Source organism: Solanum pennellii, chromosome 1, assembly GCF_001406875.1.
Source record: "Solanum pennellii chromosome 1, SPENNV200".
Classification (NCBI taxonomy): domain Eukaryota; kingdom Viridiplantae; phylum Streptophyta; class Magnoliopsida; order Solanales; family Solanaceae; genus Solanum; species Solanum pennellii.
Window position 1 is genome coordinate 104,026,593 of NC_028637.1, and position 23,514 is coordinate 104,050,106.

Sequence of the window (23,514 nt, forward strand, 5' to 3'; positions counted from 1 at the left end):
ATTACTTCTTACTCTCTATCTCATATTATGTGCGCACTTATTCCTTTATTCATTTTTCATAATTGTAAATTAAAAGAGTTTTTATTAGTTTGCTTTTTAATATATTTTATTTATCCTATTTATTAGTATCAATATTAAAAATGAAGAAACTTTGTTTTTATTAAAGTTCTGCAATATCTATACTATCAAGTTTCAAAAAGAAAAATTTAAGGGTAAAATTCAAACGGTTTTTATTTTTAATTGGTTCTATCACGAGAAGTAATTTCAGATACATATATTAGTCGTGTGGATGAGTAATATATAACCGCAAGTAATATTAGGAGTATGTGCACTCAAACATGCATTTATTTAAGGGATCCCTTAATTTAAAGAGAAATTATTATGTCAAGTATTTCCACAAAACCTTGTGCATCTCTTTGTTTTGAATTTTGTGTGATTCTGAGTGTTTCAATGTTTTAAACTTTTATTCAACTCATAAAACTTTTTGCTAAACTTATACTTCATCCGTCCGATATTATTTATCATGATTTCTATTTTTAAAATTAAACTATAAAAAATTTTACTTACATTTTAAGATGTATTTTTTCATCATATTAATATGCAAAAAAATTGTAATTTATAGTACTTTTCATATACTTTTAGAATATCTAAATTTTTTTTATTTGAAATATCGAATTAATGTGATCCAATTTACTATTGAAAATTAATCAAATTAACTTCAATTAACACAACATGACAAACATTTTCGGACGAAGAGAGTATTATGTCCCTCTTGTCAACTTGTAGTCACATTGTCTTGTATAATGCTCCCACTTGTGAGGCTTTACTCCATCAATATGGATTATGGTGTAATAGTAGGATAACTTCACTCCTAATTAGAGGTTTCAATTTAAATTTTAAATATGAAAAAAAATCATGTTAAAGCATAGTACTTAACAATTCAGATTCAACCGGAGATTCAATACACACATCAAACATCTAAGGAGAAAACAAAAAAAATTTGTTTAAAAATAGTAATGTAAAATTAGATTCTATATTTATTCTCAAAATTTGAGGCTTTACTCCATCAATATAGATTATGGTGTAATAGTGGGATAACTTCACTCCTAATTAGAGGTTTCAATTTAAATTTTAAATATGAAAAAAATCATGTTGGAGCATAGTACTTTACGATTCAGATTCAATCGGAGATTCAATACACACATCAAACATTTAATGAGAAAAAAAAATTGTTTAAAAATAGTAATGTAACATTAGATTTTATATTTATTCTCAAAATTTACTAATTTGATTAATTTAAGTTAACATTATATAAAATTAGTGATCTCTATTATGATTTTTCATTTCCAATTAAATAAGTTGATCATACATTAACGACAAAAGTGTGAATTTAATACAATAAAACCAGAAACTATTTTAGCAACGTACTTTAATTTCTACCATCAACGAATAAGTTTAAAACAAATTCATGAGTTAATAAAGCTAGGGATCAGGAAAAAAATAAATTAAAACTAGGGACCAAAAAAATAATTTCAACTAACTTTTGGAAAACTGAATTTTTAACCAAACTAAGCCATTATATAAAACAATTTACCAAAGTATTACATTTTTCTAAAATTTTACAAAACTAGTATAAACGTATTTCACGGTAACGTTTTAGGGTATATTTTTTTTAAAAAAAGCTAACAGCATTAGGTTGATATGCGTAACTGTAAGTAACATTTTACACCCAAAACGTTATTTTCAGTAACGTTTTACTCCTAAAATGTTACTCATAGTAACGTTTTAGGAGTAAAACGTTACTGTGAGTAACGTATATCAATCTGACGCCATCAACTTTTAAAAAATAAAATATATCCTAAAACGTTACTGTGGAATACGTTTATACTAGTTTTGTAAAATTTTAGAAAAACATATTATTTTGGTGAATGACTTTATATAATGGCTTAGTTTGGTTAAAACCTCTGGAAACTACTATAATGAAAGAGCTACTTACCGCCGTTCATTTGGTAAACGGCCAGAAAATCATTGTCAATGAACAAGACAATTAACTTGGAAAAGATTAATTAATGCTAAGGATGTGCTCTAGTATTAATTACTCGTGAAAATAGGTTAATTATACCTTTTTCAATTTAAATTTTTAAAAAGAAAGTGACATTGTAAATAATTAAAATATTTCTTGGCATGTTAGTTTTAGATTTTTTTATGGATAAAAATAAAATAAAATAATTTAACTAAAAATAAATTTATAAAAGAACTACCAATAATATATTTTCCAAAATTGTGGACATTGCTTCTTCAAACACAAGTTTACGCCGCTATGTTTGACTCGTATTTTTGATTTGTCATTTCTTCATGTACATTACTGGATTGACTATTGACAATTAGAGGGGATAGAATTGTTTTATAAAAATATAATTTCTTTAAATTTGGGTGAATTATTGTTCCGTTTATATTGGATCATTCATGGAAGAGACTTTATTTTATGGCGATTTTTAATTTTTGCCTTTAAAAATTATTGTTCTTCATTTTTAGAGCTTTAAGTAAACAAAAACCGAATATGCCTCTGTTATGCGGAATTCGAGATAATACGAGAAAATATAAACGCGAAAAACAAGACAACAGATTTACGTGGTTCACCAATAAATTGGCTACGTCCACGGGGAAGAGGGGGAGCAGTTTTATTATGGAGAGGCAAGAACAGAATACAGAATAAGGTTTGCCATAGCGTCTATATATAGTGCTAAGCTACGCCCTAACAGGATTGGGCCCAAAATACAGAATTGACAGATAATTAAGGGTCCAATACAACAACATTGTATACCGTCGGGATTCAAGGCATCCGATTCAAGGCATTCAAATGGCTCTAACAGTGAAAATGTGAAGAACTTTTGGACGATTCATCCATTTAAATTCAATTTAGTTAACTTGTTCATTTGATTTTTAAATACAATACAAACTTACCATATATTGTCCAGCCACTAATCTAAGGTCGAATAATTTGCTCAAGTCCTAAAAATTCTTCATATTCAATATTAAGATTGTGAATTCAATTAAAAGAATAAGCAGTAGAGAGGGATAAAAATCAGACAATGTAATACAGAAAGAACAAAATGTACTTGATCACTAATTAATATATTTCTTGCTTGAATTTTTAAATGCAATAATTTCTATTAAGAGCTAAAATAAAAATTCACAATTTCATGTCTATGTCAGAATTATAAATTCCTTTGATTTTAAAGGTAAGATAAAAGACTTGATTTTAACATTTCAAATATAGTACAATCATAAGTTTTGTAGACTTATAAACCCATAAAATCATTTTCTCATAGAAAAAGTATAATGTATGTGATAAAAGAAATAGTTTAATATCGTGATATTAATAATACGAATTTATAATTTTCTGAAAATTTGTTTATTCTTATGAAAAATATTGTATTAAAAAAAATATATTTCAAGTCCAATACAACATTTACAATTTTTTTACTCTCTTAACGTTTTAAATATAGGATTAAATCAAATTGTGAAATTAAAGTTCAATGAACCAAATACTATTTTGTTCTTCAAAAAGTCCTATAAAAAGTTCCTTTCGATTGACAGTTCGGATATAATAAAAAACCCAAATATCATATACAATTATTCAGAAGTTGCCGAACGTGGATTCGACTTTTATCTTCTTTTTTTTCCATTCATTATTTGATCTTCACCAAAACTGCTCTTTTTTTTTATTTCAAAATATTAGCCTTGTATTTATAACTTATAATCCCATGAAACGTGTTCAATTATAAATCTAACATGGACATATTGTCAATGTAAACGAACAAAAATATGCTAAGAAATAATTTATAGTTTGCAGATAAATGTGAATCTTTTAAGTATGTGTATGTCAGCATGTGTTATTAGCAATAATATGTAAAATATATATATGGATACTGATACGTCAAACAAAGTAGAATAAAAGTATATTATAACGAGTTTAATTACACTAAAAATATAGTATTAAATGATTTACCATCTCAAACTCCCAATAGATAAAGAAAGCTAGCATTAACAAATTGCATTTTCTTCACTTCCCAAGAACTTGTCTCAAAGATAAAATACAACAGTTATACAATACATTAAACGTATATCTGAAACCAAAACCATTATATAAGTCACAAAAACACCTTCGAAATATTTACATATATATAGTTTACATTATGGTCTACAATTTATAATATTTTAGATAATTATCTTAATTAGAAAAAATAAAATCAAGAATAAAAGTAATTTTCTAAGATCTATATAATAACTGTTAATTGAGTAACTAAAAATTAACCTCGAACACTTGTATTCAATTAGTTGAGAAAATTTTCTAGCTATGGTTGGTGCATATTCTTCATGAAATAGAATGAACAACCTTGTGAAAAGTGCATTCATCACAAGGCAAAACAATTCCCTTGTGACTCTGAAATCCAAACTCTTGAGCAGCTTCTTCTAGCAGTTTCTGGAAGCAAGGGTTCTTCAAGTAAGACATGTGAAGAACAAATCTCTTCAATTCTTCACCCACGTAGACTACAAAATGGCCCTTTGGAGTTTTTCCCTTCACTTGTTCATGATCTCTATGTTTAGTCTTCATGATTCTTCTGATGTTTGATAAAAAGTTTGTTGATACTAATTTTGATTTAAAGTAGCACATGTATGTCACAATTATTATCAAATGAAATATTCCATGTCTATTTATAGAGGACGTGACATTTTCAAAGTCATCGGAAAGGCTGCACTATTTATTACTGTTTGCATTTGCTGACAGTGACAATAATACTGTTGACAATGGTAACGTTAAAATTAAAGTTCAAAATCAAATTAAGTTGTATAGACTTTGTCCGACTAAAAATGAAAGTTGAATGACTTTTTTATGGAAAAAAAAACACTCATGTAGTTGAATGACCATTTCAAATATTTACTCCGTAGTTCTTCATTTCTCTCACTTTTCTCACTTTCCTTCTCGGTCTGTTTAAAAAATAATGACTTTTCTCACCGCTGCTTAAAACTAACTCCCTACAATTGTGTAAGATTAAAAAATTTAAGTACTAAAAGTAACATTTTTACATACTTTCTACATATGTTTAGTTCTAAAATCATAAAATTTTAGAGGATTCTTTATTTTTTGAATTTTAATCTCTATGACAAGTCAAATTTTACATAATGCAGACAAACAAATTCATGAAGCAGAGGGAGTATTTTTTAAGAGCATCCTCAAGTAATAAATAAACATGGGCAAGTAAAATTAAAGGGGATTAGAGATAGTACTGTATATATCTTATTGTAACTATCAATGCTGAGGATTGATATGGAGGTATGAATATAAGATCCTTTCGTATAACAAGAGATTGATTTCGAATTTATATTTAAAAGCTTGTTCTTTAATATATAAAGCGTGTACAATCTGAATTTGAAATAATTAAAGTTTTAATTAATATAAATATTTAATATCGGATAAGAAATAAAAATAAAAATAAAAAAAATACAAAAGGTTATTGTAACATGGATTCTTTTAATTTGGGAGTAATCGGTATGATGCAACTACTTAGCGTGTTGTAGGCTTTCAATATCTATATAGTCACATGCTCTGATCTGATTAAATAGTTGGGATTTTACACGAATATGCACGTAAATTTTATTTGTTTTTAAATCGATATAGATTATACGTTCTTTGTCCATTGATAGTAGTATTCACTATATTATTTTTAGATGTCAAATAATAGTTGTTTGCTTTATAAAATAAATGAAAAATTTTATACTAAGTTTCTAATTTAGCATCACTAATTACAATTATTACTTGTTATTTATCTATTACATATTTGTCAAGATATTGTACTTATTATATCTAAAGAGTGAAAATATAAAATTATCATTCTATTTATAGTTTTTTAAAAAGTATGCAAACTTAATAGTGGATAAATATTAACGGATAGATGAAATATACGATTATACACATATATTTCTTGAATATTTTTTGTTTTATTAATTAGGCGAACAACTATTTAAATTATATATCTATTATTATATATCTTTTGTCTAACTCACTCCTTTTTTTTTATTATTATATATGGATAGAAAAAGGAGAAATGGAGGACAAAGTTACAAAATGGTAAACCAAATCCTCACCAATAATATAAATACATTCAAAGTAAAAATAGTCAATTAACTGAGCTGTTCAGCACAAATTTCCTAATACTCTTTTTTGTTGTTAAATCCATTGAACTCAGCCTCTGTATAGAAGATAAAAAAAATGTGAATCACATGCTCAAAATCCATTAATTAACAAAGAAAAATGATCACGCATAGAAAAGGGATATATCGAAGGGTCATTCGGTGCCAAACTTGAAATGACTTAACATTAATTCATTAAACGGATTTGCGATAAGAAATAGGCACTTAATTTGGAAATAGAGTACACATACGGTATGTAGTCCAAAATCCTATATGTGCGTTCAACAATTGTCCTTCAAAAAAAAAAAAAAGTAAGCAGTAAATGTTACGTTCATCACCCTAAAACATGAATTTCACTGCCTTTCATGCAATAAACCAAACCAAACTATATACTAATATGAGAAACGTGGACTTTTCGTTACATACATTTGAGCAATGAGGGGTATTCAGAGGGTCTAAAGCGGAGCTAGATTTTTGAATTTATTAGTTTTTATGTATACGTAAATAGTTTAGTTTAATAAATATAAGATTCGAGCTAAAGTTAATGATTTTTTTTTGAACTAGTAGAATAAGTTTGTAACTATATCTTGTGTACCAACTGGTTGGAGTGGTAACTTCTGCTTTATTCCTAATTAGAGATCTATATTGGATTTTGGGTTTTTTTCCCTTCCTATGTGGATAAATAAAAGCGAGAGAAAAGGTGAGAGAGTGTATATTTTCGCACAAGCCCTAGTTGTCAATTTCAAATCACGATTTCTGCTTCGTCCCTTGTCTGATTGAGCTGATTTTTGGAAAACTTGTTCCTTCAACTCAATCTTTGATTGGAAACTGAGAGGGGTGGATTTGGAGTCATGTAGCTCTAGATTTTAGCGCGCGAACAATAGTTGCGTTTTGATGATTTTACTTCTTTTACTTCTCTAGTTTTTGGTGCTATCTTGTAGTTGTGTTGTTCATTGTCTAACACTTTGTTGGTCACCATTTTGGAGAATACATTTGTAATCTTGTTGATATTAGTGGAGGTTTGGCCTTGTGGTGTTTACTCTTCACCCTGAAGAGATTTTTCACGTTAAATTTAATGTCGCGTGTATTGCTTTTACTTTGTGATCTTGTTTCTTTGGTTGATTAGATTGCTAGCCCAAACAGTATTTGCTCTTGCACTAGTTTATCTTCTCTTGTGTCAAATAGAAGATAGTTGCTTGCCTTTCCCGACAATCTCATGTTTGAATCCCTCTAATAGAGACCTTTGCTAAAAGGTGTTTTACCATTTAATATTTAATCAAGCATCAATACAAATAGCGAATATAACAAACACCGAGTGAGTATAAGGTGAAGGCAATGAATGAAAAGTTCCAAGATTCTTTTGTCCCATAGTGATATTTTGTTCTCAAGGAAAACCAGGCAAAGAACTTTCTCCTTCTAATAGTTGCTAAGTTAAGTTTTACTTGTCCTGGATGGATTTTGTAAATAATAATAATCAAAGTATATATTTTATGCACATAATATTCATGATATTAATTGATATATAATTTAAATGTATTTGGAAAATATTTAAGGATTGAGTAGTTAATTTCAAGAGTACGGAGCCTAAAGGGTACAAAATATTAATAAAAATTTCAAAACGGTATATAAAATTTTATATTAACCAAAACGGCAAAATCGCTGCATCAACAGCGATTTACTTCCCCGGAAAAAGCAAAATCGCTGCAGAGGCAGCGATTTTGCAAAATGTGAATTTTTTTTTTAAAAAAAATGAAATCGCTACCTAGGCAGCGATTTTTAAAAAAAGAATTTTTTTTTTTAAAAAAATGTGGAAGTCGCTGCCTGGGCAGCGACTTGTATAATTTTTTTTTTAAAATTTTTAATTTTTTTTCTTAAAATAAATGTGGAAACAATGTGGAAATTTTTTTTAAAGCAGCAATTTTATAAGATAAAAAAAAAGTTATAATATTTTTTTTATAAAATTGCTACTTTAAATTTTATTTTTTTAAAATAATTATTTGTGGAAAATCGCAGCGATTTTCATATTTTTAAAAAAAATTATAAATTCGCTGAGCGATTTACATATTTTTTAAAAAAAATTATGAAACGCTGCGTAGGCAGCGATTTAAAAAATTTATAATTTTTTTTAAAATATGAAAATCGCTGCGATTTTCCAAAAATATTAACCAATTTATAAATTTATAAATTTTTTAAATCGCTGCCTACGCAGCGATTTATAATTTTTTTTAAAAAAAATATGTAAATCGCTGCGATTTTCCACAAATAATTTTTTAAAAAAAATAAAATTTAAAGTAGCGATTTTATAAAAAAAATATTATAACTTTTTTTTATCTTATAAATTGTTGCTTTAAAAAAATCTTTTTTTTTTAAATTTCCACATTGTTTCCACATTTTTTAAAGAAAAAAATTTAAAAATAAAAAAAAAATAAAAAAATTATACAAGTCGCTGCCCAGGCAGCGACTTTGCACATTTCAAAAATTTTCTTTTATAAAAGTCGCTGCCTGGGCAGCGACTTCCGCATTTTAAAAAAAAAATTCTTTTTTTAAAAATCGCTGCCTAGGCAGCGATTTTCCTTAAATAAAAAAATTAAAATTTATAAATCGCTGCCTAGGCAGCGACTTTTATTTAAAATAAATTAAAATCGCTGCCTAGGTAGCGATTTCATTTTTTTAAAAAAAAAATTCATATTTTGCAAAATCGCTGCCTCGGCAGCGATTTTGCTTTTTCCGGGGAAGTAAATCGCTGTTGATGCAGCGATTTTGCCGTTTTGGTTAATATAAAATTTTATATACCGTTTTGGAATTTTTGTTAATATTTTGTACCCTTTAGGCTCCGTACTCATAAGAAATGCAAACAAGAAAAAAAATCTTTTAGTTTTTGCTAAACTGGATAAATAAAAATGAAATTTTATTTATTACATTGAATTGAATGAAGAGGAGGCCCAATTAACCATGTACTAAATCCGCCTTTGGTTATTTTGCCTAATCTTGCACTTGGATGCAAAAATGAAAAGGAGCGTCTAATATATACTCGATATACGTAGGTTAGGAAAAAAAAAACTTTTATCTTTTTCAATTTTGATGAATGCAGTTATTCATGCATGTTTTATTATGGGTAGAAATAACAAATATTCTATAAAATTGCAGATAAGCTAATCTGTGACATCATACTTATAATATTATGATGCTCCTACATGTGACCTTGGCTGAAAAAGTGAAGCTAGGGCTTGTGCAAATATATTACTCGTTTATTAATTGAACATGTTAGATAGAAAATGTAAGGATGGAGATCGAAACTAAATTGGCATCTATTATGTGTATTGATAGAGTCCGGAGCCTAAAGGGTATAAAATATTAATATATATATATATATATAATTTTATTTCACTTAAAACAAACACAAACACATTTTATACATTTGTGTTTGTATAAAAACGAGAGAGACGAGGAAGAGACTGTCGAGAGTGGCGACCGAGCTTCACTTTGAGAGAAGCGAAATAACAACAATTTGCTACAACGTACAATTAAATCAAATCGCAATTATGACATTTAATTTAAATTAATAGTTTTTTATTATATATAATTTTTCCTTTTTTTGAAAACTCTATTTTTGATATTTGGTTGCCACAAATAACTTTTTTTCCCCAGAAAATATGATGGTCGCCTATTGTCAACAAATTGGATTTGTGGATCAATCTATAGTAAAAATAACTCAAGGGACCAAAGAGGAAGTTGCTCGAACTAGCGGGTCAACTGTGATATACTCAAGGATCCAGCCTCGGTTCGGAGAGAAAGAGGGGAAATGGAGGAGAAGGGGAAAGTTGGGATTGAGAGATGGAGCGCTGCGATCGGAAATCTATCGGAGATGACATCCAATCTGGACTCACTCCAAAAGCTACTTGTGAAGAAAGCAGTGTTCGTCGACGACGACACTTTTGCCAAAGCTTCTCTCACCTCCGAACAAGCCCGCACTATTAAGGTTCATCTATACAATTAACTTAATTTTGATGACTTGTTTATATCTGACTAGCTGAGTTTTGTTTTGAGATGGTGAATTGTTCTGTCTAATTTGTTGATTTTGTTTTCTGGATGTAATACTGTCAATGTGAGTTGATCAGTTGGAAAAGGCAATCTGTTAATGCCTTGATGGTGAATGAATCCGAATATCAATGTGCTCGCAATCTCGCATATAACACTAGTTTATTTTGTTATTGGTGCATGAAAATTGTTATCTACTGATTGTCAATTTTTTGGGATGCCCTCCATAATTGTTTTAATTAGACATAAAGAGTCTGATGCAGCAAGCCATATATTCAAAAATCTTACAAAACTATGTTAGATTCGTTTTAATTCAGAGAGGACCTGCTCGGAAAACTTTTGTTATAGCAGACTTTAAGTATAGTGATGGATAAGAACAAAAGAAAAAGAACTATGCAAGAGAAGAGTAGGTGCTTATCTGAAAAACTCTGTTTGTGTTTATGAAGTGCAGAAAGTTAGCATGTAATACATTTACTTCATCAAAAAAAAAAAAGTTAGCAAGTCTAGGTCAACTAGGAAAATTCCTGTTTTAGCGTAGCCTAAGATCCTATGTGAGGAATCTTCTTTTATGTTTTATTTTCTAAAGCTTTTGATTTGTCTCTCCATATCCTTTTGATAATATAATGCATATACGTAGGAGTATGTTGGTTGGAATTAAACTGTTATCATAGTAAATTAGCTTAGAAATCAAGCTGAGTAGATGTATCAACTCTTCTGCTAGAGGAAATGGCTGCCCTTTTTTTTGTACTATTGAGCTGTTTCTAGTAGAGAAAGAGAGGAATCTTATGTTGAGCTACACTGAACACAAGAAACATAGTGCAACTTGAGCACTAAATCAGATCATTAAGACACTAACTAAAAGGTTGAAGAAAGCTCAGTACAAGACTCTTAAGAACTATTAGATCTTGATTTAAAACTCCCCTTCACTAGCCAAATCTTATTATAATGCAAGTTGCATTATCTAAGCTATCACATTAGAGTCCCACTGAGTAGTGTGTAAATATCTAGACATTTTGGAAACCGTGAGCAAATATGTTATAAAGATTTGGCGCTTAAAAGGAAAATGACCCGGAGACTTCAAAAATCCTTTTAGCTCCACTAGCTCCAGATGGTGTCTGCAACTTTCCAAGGCATCCTAGTGTCCTAAATTGACAACTGTTGCTTTGATTTCAGCGTAAATGAACAAATTACAAGGAAACAACTATTTCATGCAAGAACAAAGATACGAAAGGCAAACTGTCACCTATTTAAATGAGAAAAAAAGCTTATTCAGTTAAATTACCTACAAGTGTCAGGTTCAGCTTTGATCTCGAAGTAATGTCTCCGGAAACTGAAAGAGATGCAATGAAGTTGAATAGGAAAACCAGGAAAAGCTTAAAGTCGGTGAAGAAAAGAAGGATAAATCAGCAGGCTGTATCTTATTAGATATAAAAGCAAGCACATTAGTGAGTTCACCTTGGAACTATTTCTGCGAAAATTACAGCAAGAGCAAAGGAACTATTATTGTAGATTGAGGAGAGGGATTGAATGAGGACTGACGCCAGCCAGATTTTGGACCTCATAGAAGCTCAGGCATTGATGACAATTGCACGGGGTGGAAAATGAGTGCTGAATTAAGATTTTGTTGATGCTAAAATGAGTTTGCAGTAGTATAAGATCAGATACGACTAAAAGTATCCACATTTGCCCGCAATTGCAAGTAAAACCACATCAAGGATAAATAAGAGGAGGTCACTTGAGACTGTTTGATCATATCCTATGTCGACCTCTAGATGCATCTGTTCGTGGGTGTGTAACACGGAGAGTGTAGGTATTAAAAGAGATGATACTAACCTAAAATTAAGTGAAGGGAAGTTGTTTTTAAGGATTTACAAGCTCCTGAAATCCACGCAGACTTAGAGAAAGACAAAGCAAAATACACAACATACGACATACCCCGTATAGTCATCACAAGGGCTATGGAAGAAAATTATTATATAGATTATACCAATTAGTTGAAATTATGCTATGTATATCAGTACCGTTAGTTTAGGTTGTATGCTTTGTAGGATTCTCTTAGCTCACCCGGGAAATATATGCTAATAGAAAATTTCTACTAAAAAAATAAAAGGAACTTTAGATGAGTTTAAATGGAGAAACATTGAAAATTCATTTTGTTTGGGACAGGGCGTAAATGTTGTTGTATACTTGCTCCAACTATTTTAAAGTTATGACTATTCTATGGCTACAGGTTCTTGAACAAAGAGTTCAGACTTTAGAGCGAGAATTAGATAATGCTATTTCTGCTGCTGCTCATGCACGGACTGAGAAAAGACAGGCTGAGGCGGCTCAGAAAGCTGCTGAACTACGTGCACAAGAGGTTACAAAAGAGCTTGAAAATACCACAAGTATGTCTTATCTGTCTTAGACCTAATTGGTTTTGTTTGGTTGTAAAACAAGAGTGAACATTATAATACACAATCATTATGTGGAGTTATCAGAGAATTGGGTCTTGTCATTTCCAGCCATGTGCTCACCAAATGGATTTGCACTTACGTGCTCCTCTGTGGTTGCAGGAGTATTTGAGCTGCACATGGAAGAGCTGCGTACAAAGCAAGAAGAGATATCCAAGCGAGACAAGGAAATCAAACTTTTAGAGGCCATAATTCAGACACTTGGAGGCAAAGGCTCCAATTCTTCCGATGAATGAGTAAGGAGGGTCTATGATGATTGTAATTACCATGTCATCTTGTACCAATTCGTTGTATATTTCTAATGCTGTACCTGAAAGTAGGATATTCAGTAATTCTGCTGTGGCCAACTTCTATGTTCTGCTTCTTTTCTTCATTCAATGGTACAATAGCAGTACCACAACTGACAACCAAATATATCTTAGATATCAATTACAAATCGTTAACTTGAACCTCCGCCACGTAGAAAAGGGAAATGAAGATCATTGCTTGAAGATTCAATCCTGTCGTTAGGGCCGTCTTAGGACCCCCATTTGTATTTATGGCTTCAATATCAATTCTTAGGATATAAATGGCGTGTTATTATCTAATTTACTGTGATCCTTTTCCAAATCCTCTCTTCTGGATTTTGCAAATCAAAGCCGAATTATTGTGACAAAACATTAATACGAGTCACCAATTGAACGACCCAAACAAAGGCTGTGACAACTTAATAATTTTGACATCTTGATGTGGTGTGCAGTCCATTAATGTTAAAGTATGATGAGGAATATCCAAATCATCAAAAACATTAGACAAATTTATACTCAGTAGCCCTAAAAAGTTCTCAGCAATAATTTATACAGCCAATACATAATCTTGCAGTTAAGAGCCAAAATTAGATCTTGACGATAAGTCTTGACATTACTAATCCGTATCATATCATGATTACCCTTTTCTTGCTAACGGACAGTTCATGCTTGCTGGCCTTCTAAATTACACCCTGTGTCCTTTTTTACTTGTCAAATTTTGACTTAGCACAACTTATTAAAGAAATGTTGATTGGTATAGTGAATTCACTATTTTAACCCTATCAACTAATAGGTTCTCATATATATGTAGTCAAAAAGGACATCAAATTAGAACATATTAAAAAGTACATAAAGACGGACATAGTCTACAAACCAGGATGGGATGCCTTCTAAATTATCATAATAGGATGACGAATACTTCCGCTTCAACGCTACATGCGTAAACACTCCTTCAATTATAAAGAAAATCACACTAAAAGCAAATTGGTGCATCATACATTCCAAACAAATTAGTGGGAAGTGAGCAAATAGCTGTCGTAGACCCGGATGAATGGTATTCAATAGTCTGAAATATTTAATGTATAGATTCTTCTTTAACACGAAAATAAAATATATCCAAAATTACTACTACATGGAATAAAAGAGAAATACGATATAATTCAAAGCTTTTTTTTATGTTAGAATCAAACACCATGAACCAACTATAGTACTTGAAATTTCACTTGCTCCATTTGTGCTGCATGGTATATTCATTCAAATTGAATTGAAACGTGGCCATTTCCCACTATACCCAAATGGTCACGAAATATCACTAAAAGCAGTTCAAAAGGTGATCATCGAATTTGATTTACACAAAATTTAAGCTGTAAGGACCCACATAAGTTAATAGCTAACAAGCAATATTACTCTAGAGAATATAAATATAATATTAGCTTTATTCTAGTATCGGAAGGTAGAAAACATGTCGGAAGGTCGAATAAAGTAGATTGAAATAAATTAACAGCAGAGAGACAGCCAGAGATCCATAATCAACATACTATTTTCCTAGTTGAGATGGTTTTCTCCAAAAATCAGGGACTCATACCTTGCCCAATATGAGCACCATACGACCAACTGACATTACAGACTACATAAGATATATCAGATGTCTAATCAAACCCAAAACTATAGAACAAAACGAGGTGTGTACAAATAAACGTGCAACTGCAGGAATTGGAAGCATAGCTATACATGGTCAAACTGCACAATGGTAAACACTACTAACCACAACTCAAGCGGCAACAGTAGAACGAGATGATGCTGGATAGAATCCGCAGACAAAATCCACTCTTTTGACCAATATTTTACAGCACTACAAAGAAGTTGTAAAAGTCAACCACAGCTTTAACCTTCAGCAATGCCCAGTCACTGCCTATTGTGTATATTGTTACTAATAAAACAAACATTGAGATGCACAAAACACATAGGTAGTACCAACCTCATCTATATTCAACTATTCCAGAGACCCCCACAGCCTATTAGACCAAAGGGTATAGTTGAGGGATTCTTCAACCAACAAAGTCGTTGGTTTTTACGGTTTAAAGATAGAAGCTGCAATAACCTTGACCTGGTAGAGCAACATTGAACACCACAAACACCAAAAATAAAACGCACTGAAGCTGAATCACCAAGGAGACCATCAGCCACATAAAGTATAACATAAGATCAAGTGAAGTTCTGGAAGATCAGAGGCACCCAGAAGCTAAAAGGATGTTTGAACGGACAATGAACCAGCCTTTCATTCAGCTACAATCACGATCAACGAGCAAGAAAATGTCAACAAAAGCATCACAACTAGGGTATGATATTTCTCATCAGTCATGCACGTTGGGGGCAAAATAGACCACATGCCAGCATGTGCAACAACTAGCATCAGCTTTGCTAATGGGACACCTCACTAGCAGCATCAGGCACAGAGGTAGATTCATCCTCTGTCCATCCTACATCTCCAGTTGCGTCCGATCCCTTTTTAGAGACAATTTATATGCACCAAACTTGGCAAAAAGACTACCCCAAAAAAAAAGGAAAAGAACTAGCTAGAAAGAGAAGTTACATTCTTTGGGAAAACTAATCCTTGGATGAAGCTTATTTTATACTTAATATAAGAATGTGATCAGCTCCTTTTCTATGGATGAAAACATGGTGAGACTTGTGAGCTCTCGACCGGAGAAAAGTCTTACCCAATAAATTATACACGGGTGCACAGAGAAAATCTCCAGCCAGCATCTGCTGTTCATGCATTGCAAATACATTTAACTACAAACAGCATCAGAAGCTGCATGTCAACAGCTAAACCATCAGCACTGTCAATCAACACACAATCTACCAATCAGCCTCCTCAAATTTCACGAACTAACTATAGTTATGAGGGTTGACAGCCATATCACCATCATCATCATCTGATATCAACCTCACCAACCTTCTCTCGATCATAACTATAAAACCCAGCACGAGTTTGGTAACAGAGTTAGTAAACCCATACGAAGAATACAGTCTTATAGTGAGAAGTGCAGCAGTAAGAAAAATATAGAGAAGAAACGGTACAAAAAGTGTTCTATGAGGATTCCATCAATATAGTTTCAGCATCACGACTCATTTTAAGTTCACAACCTAGTACCACAACATTCAAAACTTAAAGATAGCAAAGGCATGCAGTTCATAGAGTACAGAAACATTTAACACCAGGAAACCAGTCCTACCAAAATGTCAGCTAATATTCTGCCTAGAAATTGCACCACATTTTGTGTTTCAACACATTCAGTAGAAAGCTAAAGTTGTTGATGCACTTGTCTGCTTGTTCTCGTATTATGCCACCAGAAAACTAATCCTGAAAATTTGGAAAAAAAAAGAGCATAAATGACCTGCAAATAGAATTTAATCAGAAAATAGGATCCATCAGACCAAAGCTCGTGATATCACCTCATCAACACGAGGAGAAGGGCTTCGTGAATCCATTGCTCGACCTGGAGGCGAACGACTTCGAGGAGTTGGAGAGCGTTCATTGCGAACACGCCTCACAGGACTTCCTTTTGTGGGTGATAAGCTTCTAGGAGGAGACTCTTTCCTGTGAGGACTGGGGCTACGCCGAGATGGGGAGGCACTGCAATAGATCTCACAATAACTGCCTGAAAAAATGCAAATACAAGACGATACAATGTGTATATAATAAGATTAAGTGAACCTGTCAACTGATGGGCTCCGCCTATGATGTTTTCTGTCCCGTCCCCTGCCACGATCTCGATCATAGTCTGGACTTAAGCTGCGGCTCCTGGACCGATGGCGATAGACCCGCTCTCTCTGCCGATATCTATCACGCTCATAGCGATCAACACTTCTGCTCCTACTTCTCCTGTATTCTCTATCTCTGTGATAGTCATCACGGTATCTGTTGAAGGTGAAAACCAACTCATAAACCCAAGATCAATCACTAGATGTACACTAAATAAACATAGCTGTAGGTTATTATTGGACCAGAAGATAATTCAACTAAGAGACTATCTGGACATAATCTACAGACAAGCTTTTCCCTAGTACAGTTTTCCGTGTGTGTTATCTTAGCAACACAGTATTACAGCTTGCATTTTGAGCTCATAAGCTCAGACTCCAGGCAAAACTATACGAAATAACAAACAGCAAACTTCTAGCTTCACCAGATATGCAGGTCAAGCACTTGATGAGCATAGAAATGGGTTTTTTTCCTTCTACAAAGTAAATTATGTTTTCAGAGCATCACACGGTCTCCCTTTCTACTTTTAAGTAAGGTACTTTATGATCATATAACGAAACATTCGTATCACCTAATGGCATTTTCTTAAAGTCTTCCATGGACCATACAACTTATGAAATAAAAATAGGTTTAAAGATGTAAAAAAGATAAAATGAAAACATAAGTAGAGTGGACTGTGAAATCTTAAATGTTGTTTGCCTTCAATATCTAGAGTTCCTTACTTCCCACATGGTCCATATGACTTCTATGCATCGGCTCCGCCAGAAACATCTAAGCTCTTACACCTTTTCCCCCAAAAAAGGTGATACCGAAAAAAGATAAAGAGGTAGAAACAGCTTGAGGAAAAATGCATGCAACAACCAAACAGGAGAAGAACATCTTAAAAGGTTTTACTTTAAGCTAATATCAGGAAAATTGCTGAAAATAAAATACTGCAGCACACCACCAATATAAAATACTTCACATGGTTAGTTCTGCTGTTACTACTTTTTATTAAGACATGCAAATTATTCATATAATTTGTGGTCAAGTTAATCACAGAAACTAATAGACAGTACATATTACACTTCCAAGAACGCTAAAGCAAGAAGGAAGGAACAGAAGTCAAGCACTGTTTAGATGGAAGATTGTCCCTGCATTCATTTCGTGGATAGTGTGGAAAAAAGGGAATAGGAGATGTTTTGAAGACAACCAGAGCAACTTCCAGGAGTTCAAAATGAACTGTTTAGCTCTGTTTTTTTTTTTTTGGTGTAAACAGAAATTAATAAATCAAACAGAAGATATTTTAACCGTTTTAGACTATTCTAGGAACAACAGATAGATGTTCAAGCTGTGTAAGTTGTTATACTTTTGAAGGAGGACTACATATTTTGATAAGATTATCTGTTACCATTCTCAAAAAAAAATCGAGCACGGTCATAAGCAGAATGATAGAGAATCACCATATCCTGAAAACAGAGATTTTCACAAAACCTCATATGAAAAAATATCTATCCTCTTTTCTCTTTGCCTACTTTTTTTTTCCTAGGAAAGGTTCATCTTCTCCTCCATTATCTTCCTCTTGCTCGTCACTGAGATCTTCAACCACCAAAGCGTTGAAAAGATGAGTAACCATAAAATACAGCCATGAATTAGCAAAGAAACTAGAATAATAACTGTGAGTAGACAATGGTAACAAAATTAACTTGCTACATGTCAGACCCACTTGGACAATTCCAATTTAACAAGATGCATGACCACTTTCTGTAAACTCAGTTTATGTAACGAGTAGTACCATAACTAGGCAACCTAAGCTTAGCATAAATTAAACATAAACCAACACTAGGTCTCTACCAAATGTAGTTCGTGAAAAGACGTATTAAAAATCCCCCCCCCCCAAAGACAACTTCAGTCCTTCCTATGTCCATTGAATAGTGCCAATTGTCCAGTCACCAATTTTTCGCTCACAAATATCGACCTTTGCATTCTAGTAAACCTATTTAACAGTGTTGGTCATGATGTAGTAGACTGTGCCTGCTTACGGCATAGTTGCCTTCCTGTTCCCCATGTAAGTAACTGAACATCTGGATATAATTTTAGCCTCATTTACTTTTGTCTTTTCCTACATACTTATATTAAGAGAATTATATATTAGAAACAAAAGCAAAGAGAAGTAGCGCTAATACTGAAAAAGCACATCCACTTGAGTAAGTAACACTTCGACCTAATATTCTGTAATTGTCTTATCTTATAAGACCTACCATGTCAACTGAAGTAGTCAAAACAGGCAAACAAAGGGCAAGGTCCACGATAGTTTGAAAAGACAATCAGCGGATGATAATCAATAACTTTGCAAATATCTATACAAAAAACACAGTGAGTTCAAAGAACGACATGGTAGGTACAGTTGAAAAGGGTGACCTTCTACGAGGGCTTCTGCTTCTTGAGCTTCCCTTGAAGCCAGGAACTTTCTCAATGATCCTCCCTTGGTGACTGAGATAAAACAAAAGCATGAGATCAGAAAACTCGAGAGAATCCACAAACAAGACATCAAGGGGTAAAGTCAAATTATCCCAGAGAAAGCCAGAGGTCCTTTAAAGTAATTAAAAGAGAGAGGACAGAACCATGCAATTCATTCAAAGCTCCAGTAGAATATGCACAATAGAAGATTTGAAGCACACGCTTATAATATACTTGCAAATGAACCAGTTACTCACATTCGTTCTGCATTTGGCCCATATTTGGCGAATTGAACAGCCATTTCCCGTCCATCAACCACTCTTCCTGCCAAAAAAATCACACACAGACTTGTTAACATATGTATCTCTAAACATATTCAACAAGATATAAAATGCAATCAAAACATACAAATAGGGTTGAAAAGAGATTTCAGTTGCCAAGACAATATGCAACTAATGTTGAAATTTAGCGCAGGAATCACTTTGTGCAACATCGTTTGAACTATGAAGCGCTAACTTCTTTAAAGAGCGTTACTTCACCAAAAGAAACCCTTAACCACATAGGTTCCTAACTTTGAGCAATCAAGAGTGTGATTTTTAACAAATATAGTTGTTTAAAATTAACACATTCCAAGGTGCTACCAAATAGGTACCTTGTATCGTCTAAAAACACAGGGAGTGGGTGAGGGAGTTACTCGCACAACATTCAGAGGTGGGAAATTTAACATACAAATTAAACAAAGTACACTACTTTTCACATGTAAAAAGTAGAAAATAGCCAACCAAACCCTATCTACTAACAGCTTCAATCGCTATTAATCTCATTAAACCCAACCTATTTAATACACCCGAAGATGCGCATCCACCAACTAATTCAGCCACTGTTATTGGAAACAAGAAGTTTAATTTGGTTTACATGCTCAGAAGTAAGAACCTAGGTAGTTCCAAGTTTAAGAGATCACATTTTCTAAATTCAGATTCATCACCACCTTTGGATTTAAGTGCGAAAACCTAGGTAACTGACATGTTAAAAATTGCACATCACATGAAACAGGGATGTGTTTCCAATGGCATATAAATTACAGAGCTCAAATTTTTTCACTCTGGAAGATGTTAATAACAATTGTCTCTTAATTCAGTCGAACAGCGATAATGTTTGACAAATTTCTATCTTCTCACCCTCACAATTTTTTTCCACCACCATCAACAATCTCCCAGCAACCATGCTCTCCTGGCTGTTAATCTAAGCTAGAGACATTAATCTCAGTAATGCCTAGGCTTTTCATTTGCCCAGTTATATGACCCGACTAGTTAACTCAAGTAAACAGCCTCCTTCCTACTAGAGCTTACTACAGGATTTTCAGAACACCATGCAAAACAAAAAAAAGTCCCAGTATATGTAGAGCGCAACTTCAGAGGAAAAAAAAGGTTAGTGAAGTACCATCAAGCCTATCTACAGCCTTTTGTGCTTCCTCTGCATACTTGTAACGAACAAACGCAAATCCACGTGACTCACCGGTCCTATTACAAGACCAACATAAATAAAATAAATATGGATAAATGACCATGGAAATTTAGAAACCAGTCAACCATGCACACGTACTCGCACAGAACTTTTGAAATACGATTAAGTGATTCTTCTATGTTCAAATTCTTTTAGTTCCCATGGTGTGTCACGAGGAAGGTAGAAGAATTGGCAGATTAGTATAACGCAAAACAACATTTTGAGAATTAAGCTCATCCATCATTCATGTCCATCGAAGAAAGGCTGATAAAAAACATATTCGTACTTGTTCATCTTTTCCTGTTCTTTATATGATAAGACTGCACTAACAAATGGTTTAAGGTCATCCCTGGAATGACCTCTTGAATTTAAAAACAAATCTATTTATTTACGATTATGTAAGACACTACAATTAATTTAGTCCGAATACTAATTAACTCTTTTGGGCAAGCGTCCTAAAAAGAGCAGAATGAATAGTTCCATAGAGAATAAAATACACCTAAAAAAATCCAGATCGATATTAGTTGATCCAGGAAGAATAATAAGTCAGTTATCCTGTACCGAATTTAAAATTATTTAATTTCTTTTTCTAAGTAACGAATTTAAAATTCTTTAATTTCATCCTAAAAAACGCAAAGAAAGATTCAAGAACCTTCTGTCCCGGGGAATGAAGATATCCACAACCTTCCCATACTTGTCGAAAAGAGGAAAGAGATCATCCGCCGAGGTACCTGTTAAACAAGAAGACGATAAACAAACAAGATAAGAACGATCGGAAATTGAGGGAAATCACTCAAAGGGAAAAAGAGGAAAAGTTTACGGAAAGTGATGTTGAGCACGAGGAGAGAGTAAGTATCAGCGATGTCCGGCGGGCCAGTTCTCCCGAAGTGCGACATTTTCTCCTGCGTTCTCTTCTTCGCTCGATCTGTTTAGGGTTTCGTCACCCGTTTGTAATGTTGGGAGGTGGTTTTAGAGCGTTCAAGAACCTTCTTGAAAGAAAATAAATGGGAAGCGAGAGAGATATATAATTGCCATAAAAGATTCCCGATTTTACGGAACTACCCTTCTAGTTTCCGCATCTGACAATGGACCAGCTTGTTGTCATATGATTAAAAAATGAACAAATTTTACAAATAGCAAAAAGTCATATTAGTGTTCTTGCAATTTGTTATTGGGTTATAAATCACAAGCATCTAATTTATATAACATTGTAATGTAATAATTGTATATGTTTATCAGTTAACTAATCGTACATATATAATTAATATCTATATTTAATAATTATACTTTATATATTAGTATAAAAAATTTGAATTTATACATAGTAAATCGAATTAAAATATTTGTATATAAAATTTCTCTTTCACTTTCTACAAATATAATGTATAATTTGTGTGTATAAAGCGAAAAAGAGAGAAATGAAAAAGAAAATTGGGGCAAAAGGAAAAATTATATTTGTATAATTATAAGTATATAGGATGAAGAGATTATAGTTGTATATACAATTCTCTCTCGCTATATCCAAAAAATAATCTTTACACTTGTGTTTGTATAAAGTAAAAATGGCAAACGAGATTCAGCGAGCAAGAAAGTGACGAGCAAAATTTAAATTACAAAGGTGAATGACAAAGCATTTTCTACGAATTATAATTAAATTAAATCATAGCTATAACATTTATTTTTAAAATAATAATTTTCTATAACACACATTTTTTCTTAAAAATTTGCCCCTGTATCATATTGTTGAGTTGGTTGTATCACAACACATAAACTATATGTTTATGATATTTAAATTTGGTTGAAATGTAATCTCTAATGATTTTGATATTAAAATATTATTCAATGATTATGATGTGTTTATATTAAAGATAATTTTTATTTTTTAACAAAAAATGTTAGATATGTTCAATTAAAAATATTAAAGCATTTTGAGAGGTAATGTAATGATAGATATCACAATATATAAAGATTGATGAGGGTTAGTGATGTTATTTGTAAGATATATATAGAGGTAAAACGATCATATCAAACAAAATGCAGGTGTAGTTTTAAACTCTGACACAAGCATGGCACGTAGAGTCACTAACAAAGTTATTTAATGTTATTTGTTATATTCGGCCAAAAATGCTTGAACAATGAATATAGAGAACAATAATATTTCATGCAAGAACACACATGGCATTTAAAAGTGCAACAACTATATGAGCATCTATGTAATTCCTTTTGAATAGTATATTTGAACCATTTTAGTTTTGCTCTATGCATCTTGTCATTCATTAAAGTCATTAGCACGTTATTTTAGATATCCTCATGTATAATTTTTCTGTTTTTAGTATGTCCATCAATATATTGTCATATTTATATTTTCGTAACTTTTATTATTTGAATGTGAGCAGATCAATACTGTCTCATATAACTTCGTAGTTTAAGTATTATCGTACTATGTAAAATTTACATGTATACTTTGGTTACACCTTTTCTAATACACGGGACTCCAAATGCAACCTTAAGTTTATCTGCACTGCATTAATTAATGACACTTTCGTCAATTTTTCTTATCAAGTTCGAACCATTTGAATCATTCTCTCTTATGAATGACTTGTGTATTGAACCTCTGTTTTATGTCAAATATTTATTTGTTACATTATTGAACTTACACTTCACGTATTTTGTACTTAACTTAAATATTTTACAGTATAAAATTTATCTCCAAACCTCTAGTCTAGTGTTAAATTTGTTGTGAGTTTCACCAATCATAATAACTATGTCATCTGCAAAATAAGATACACTATGATAACCTCACCTTTAATTTTTCGCATTGATTTAATCAAAT

General features: G+C 32.1%; 2 protein-coding genes across 4 annotated transcripts; one reads left to right on the forward strand and one right to left on the reverse strand.

The window, feature by feature from the left end:
• The first annotated feature begins 9,932 nt into the window (after nucleotides 1-9,932).
• LOC107011323 lies at nucleotides 9,933-13,135 on the forward strand. The gene is made up of 3 exons (XM_015210771.2): nucleotides 9,933-10,174; nucleotides 12,464-12,620; nucleotides 12,789-13,135. The coding sequence occupies exons 1-3, from the start codon at nucleotides 9,998-10,000 to the stop codon at nucleotides 12,920-12,922; spliced, it is 468 nt and encodes a 155-aa protein (XP_015066257.1). The 5' UTR covers nucleotides 9,933-9,997; the 3' UTR covers nucleotides 12,923-13,135.
• A 1,303-nt stretch (nucleotides 13,136-14,438) lies between these two features.
• Nucleotides 14,439-21,672, reverse strand: LOC107007819 (serine/arginine-rich splicing factor SC35). Of its 3 annotated transcripts, XR_001455169.2 has the most exons (9): nucleotides 21,502-21,670; nucleotides 21,334-21,412; nucleotides 20,619-20,698; nucleotides 19,436-19,502; nucleotides 19,140-19,211; nucleotides 16,695-16,898; nucleotides 16,433-16,613; nucleotides 16,213-16,340; nucleotides 14,439-15,948 (listed from the first exon to the last, which is right to left on the reverse strand). XR_001455169.2 is itself a non-coding variant. In XM_015206614.2 (8 exons), exons 1-8 carry the CDS (start codon nucleotides 21,575-21,577, stop codon nucleotides 16,335-16,337), a joined length of 765 nt encoding a protein of 254 aa, XP_015062100.1. In that variant the 5' UTR covers nucleotides 21,578-21,670; the 3' UTR covers nucleotides 16,041-16,334. The 3 variants fall into 3 exon arrangements, 2 of the variants coding, with proteins under 2 accessions (XP_015062100.1, XP_027774224.1); XM_015206614.2 differs by lacking the exon at nucleotides 14,439-15,948 and having other exon boundaries at nucleotides 16,041-16,340; XM_027918423.1 differs by lacking the exons at nucleotides 14,439-15,948; nucleotides 16,213-16,340 and having other exon boundaries at nucleotides 16,385-16,613; nucleotides 21,502-21,672.
• Between the last annotated feature and the right edge of the window lie 1,842 nt (nucleotides 21,673-23,514).

Excerpts from the sequence above, each read along its gene's own strand:
- LOC107011323 (XM_015210771.2), top strand. The coding sequence starts at position 9,998 with ATGGAGGAGAAGGGGAAAGTTGGGATTGAGAGATGGAGCGCTGCGATC. Across the intron at positions 10,175-12,463 it reads AACAAGCCCGCACTATTAAG|GTTCTTGAACAAAGAGTTCA; the intron begins GTTCATCTATAC and ends CTATGGCTACAG. Across the intron at positions 12,621-12,788 it reads AGAGCTTGAAAATACCACAA|GAGTATTTGAGCTGCACATG; the intron begins GTATGTCTTATC and ends CTGTGGTTGCAG.
- LOC107007819 (XM_027918423.1), bottom strand. The coding sequence starts at position 21,577 with ATGTCGCACTTCGGGAGAACTGGCCCGCCGGACATCGCTGATACTTAC. Across the intron at positions 19,503-20,618 it reads GGCTGTAGATAGGCTTGATG|GAAGAGTGGTTGATGGACGG; the intron begins GTACTTCACTAA and ends TTTTTTTGGCAG. Across the intron at positions 16,899-19,139 it reads AGCAGAAGCCCTCGTAGAAG|ATACCGTGATGACTATCACA; the intron begins GTCACCCTTTTC and ends CACCTTCAACAG.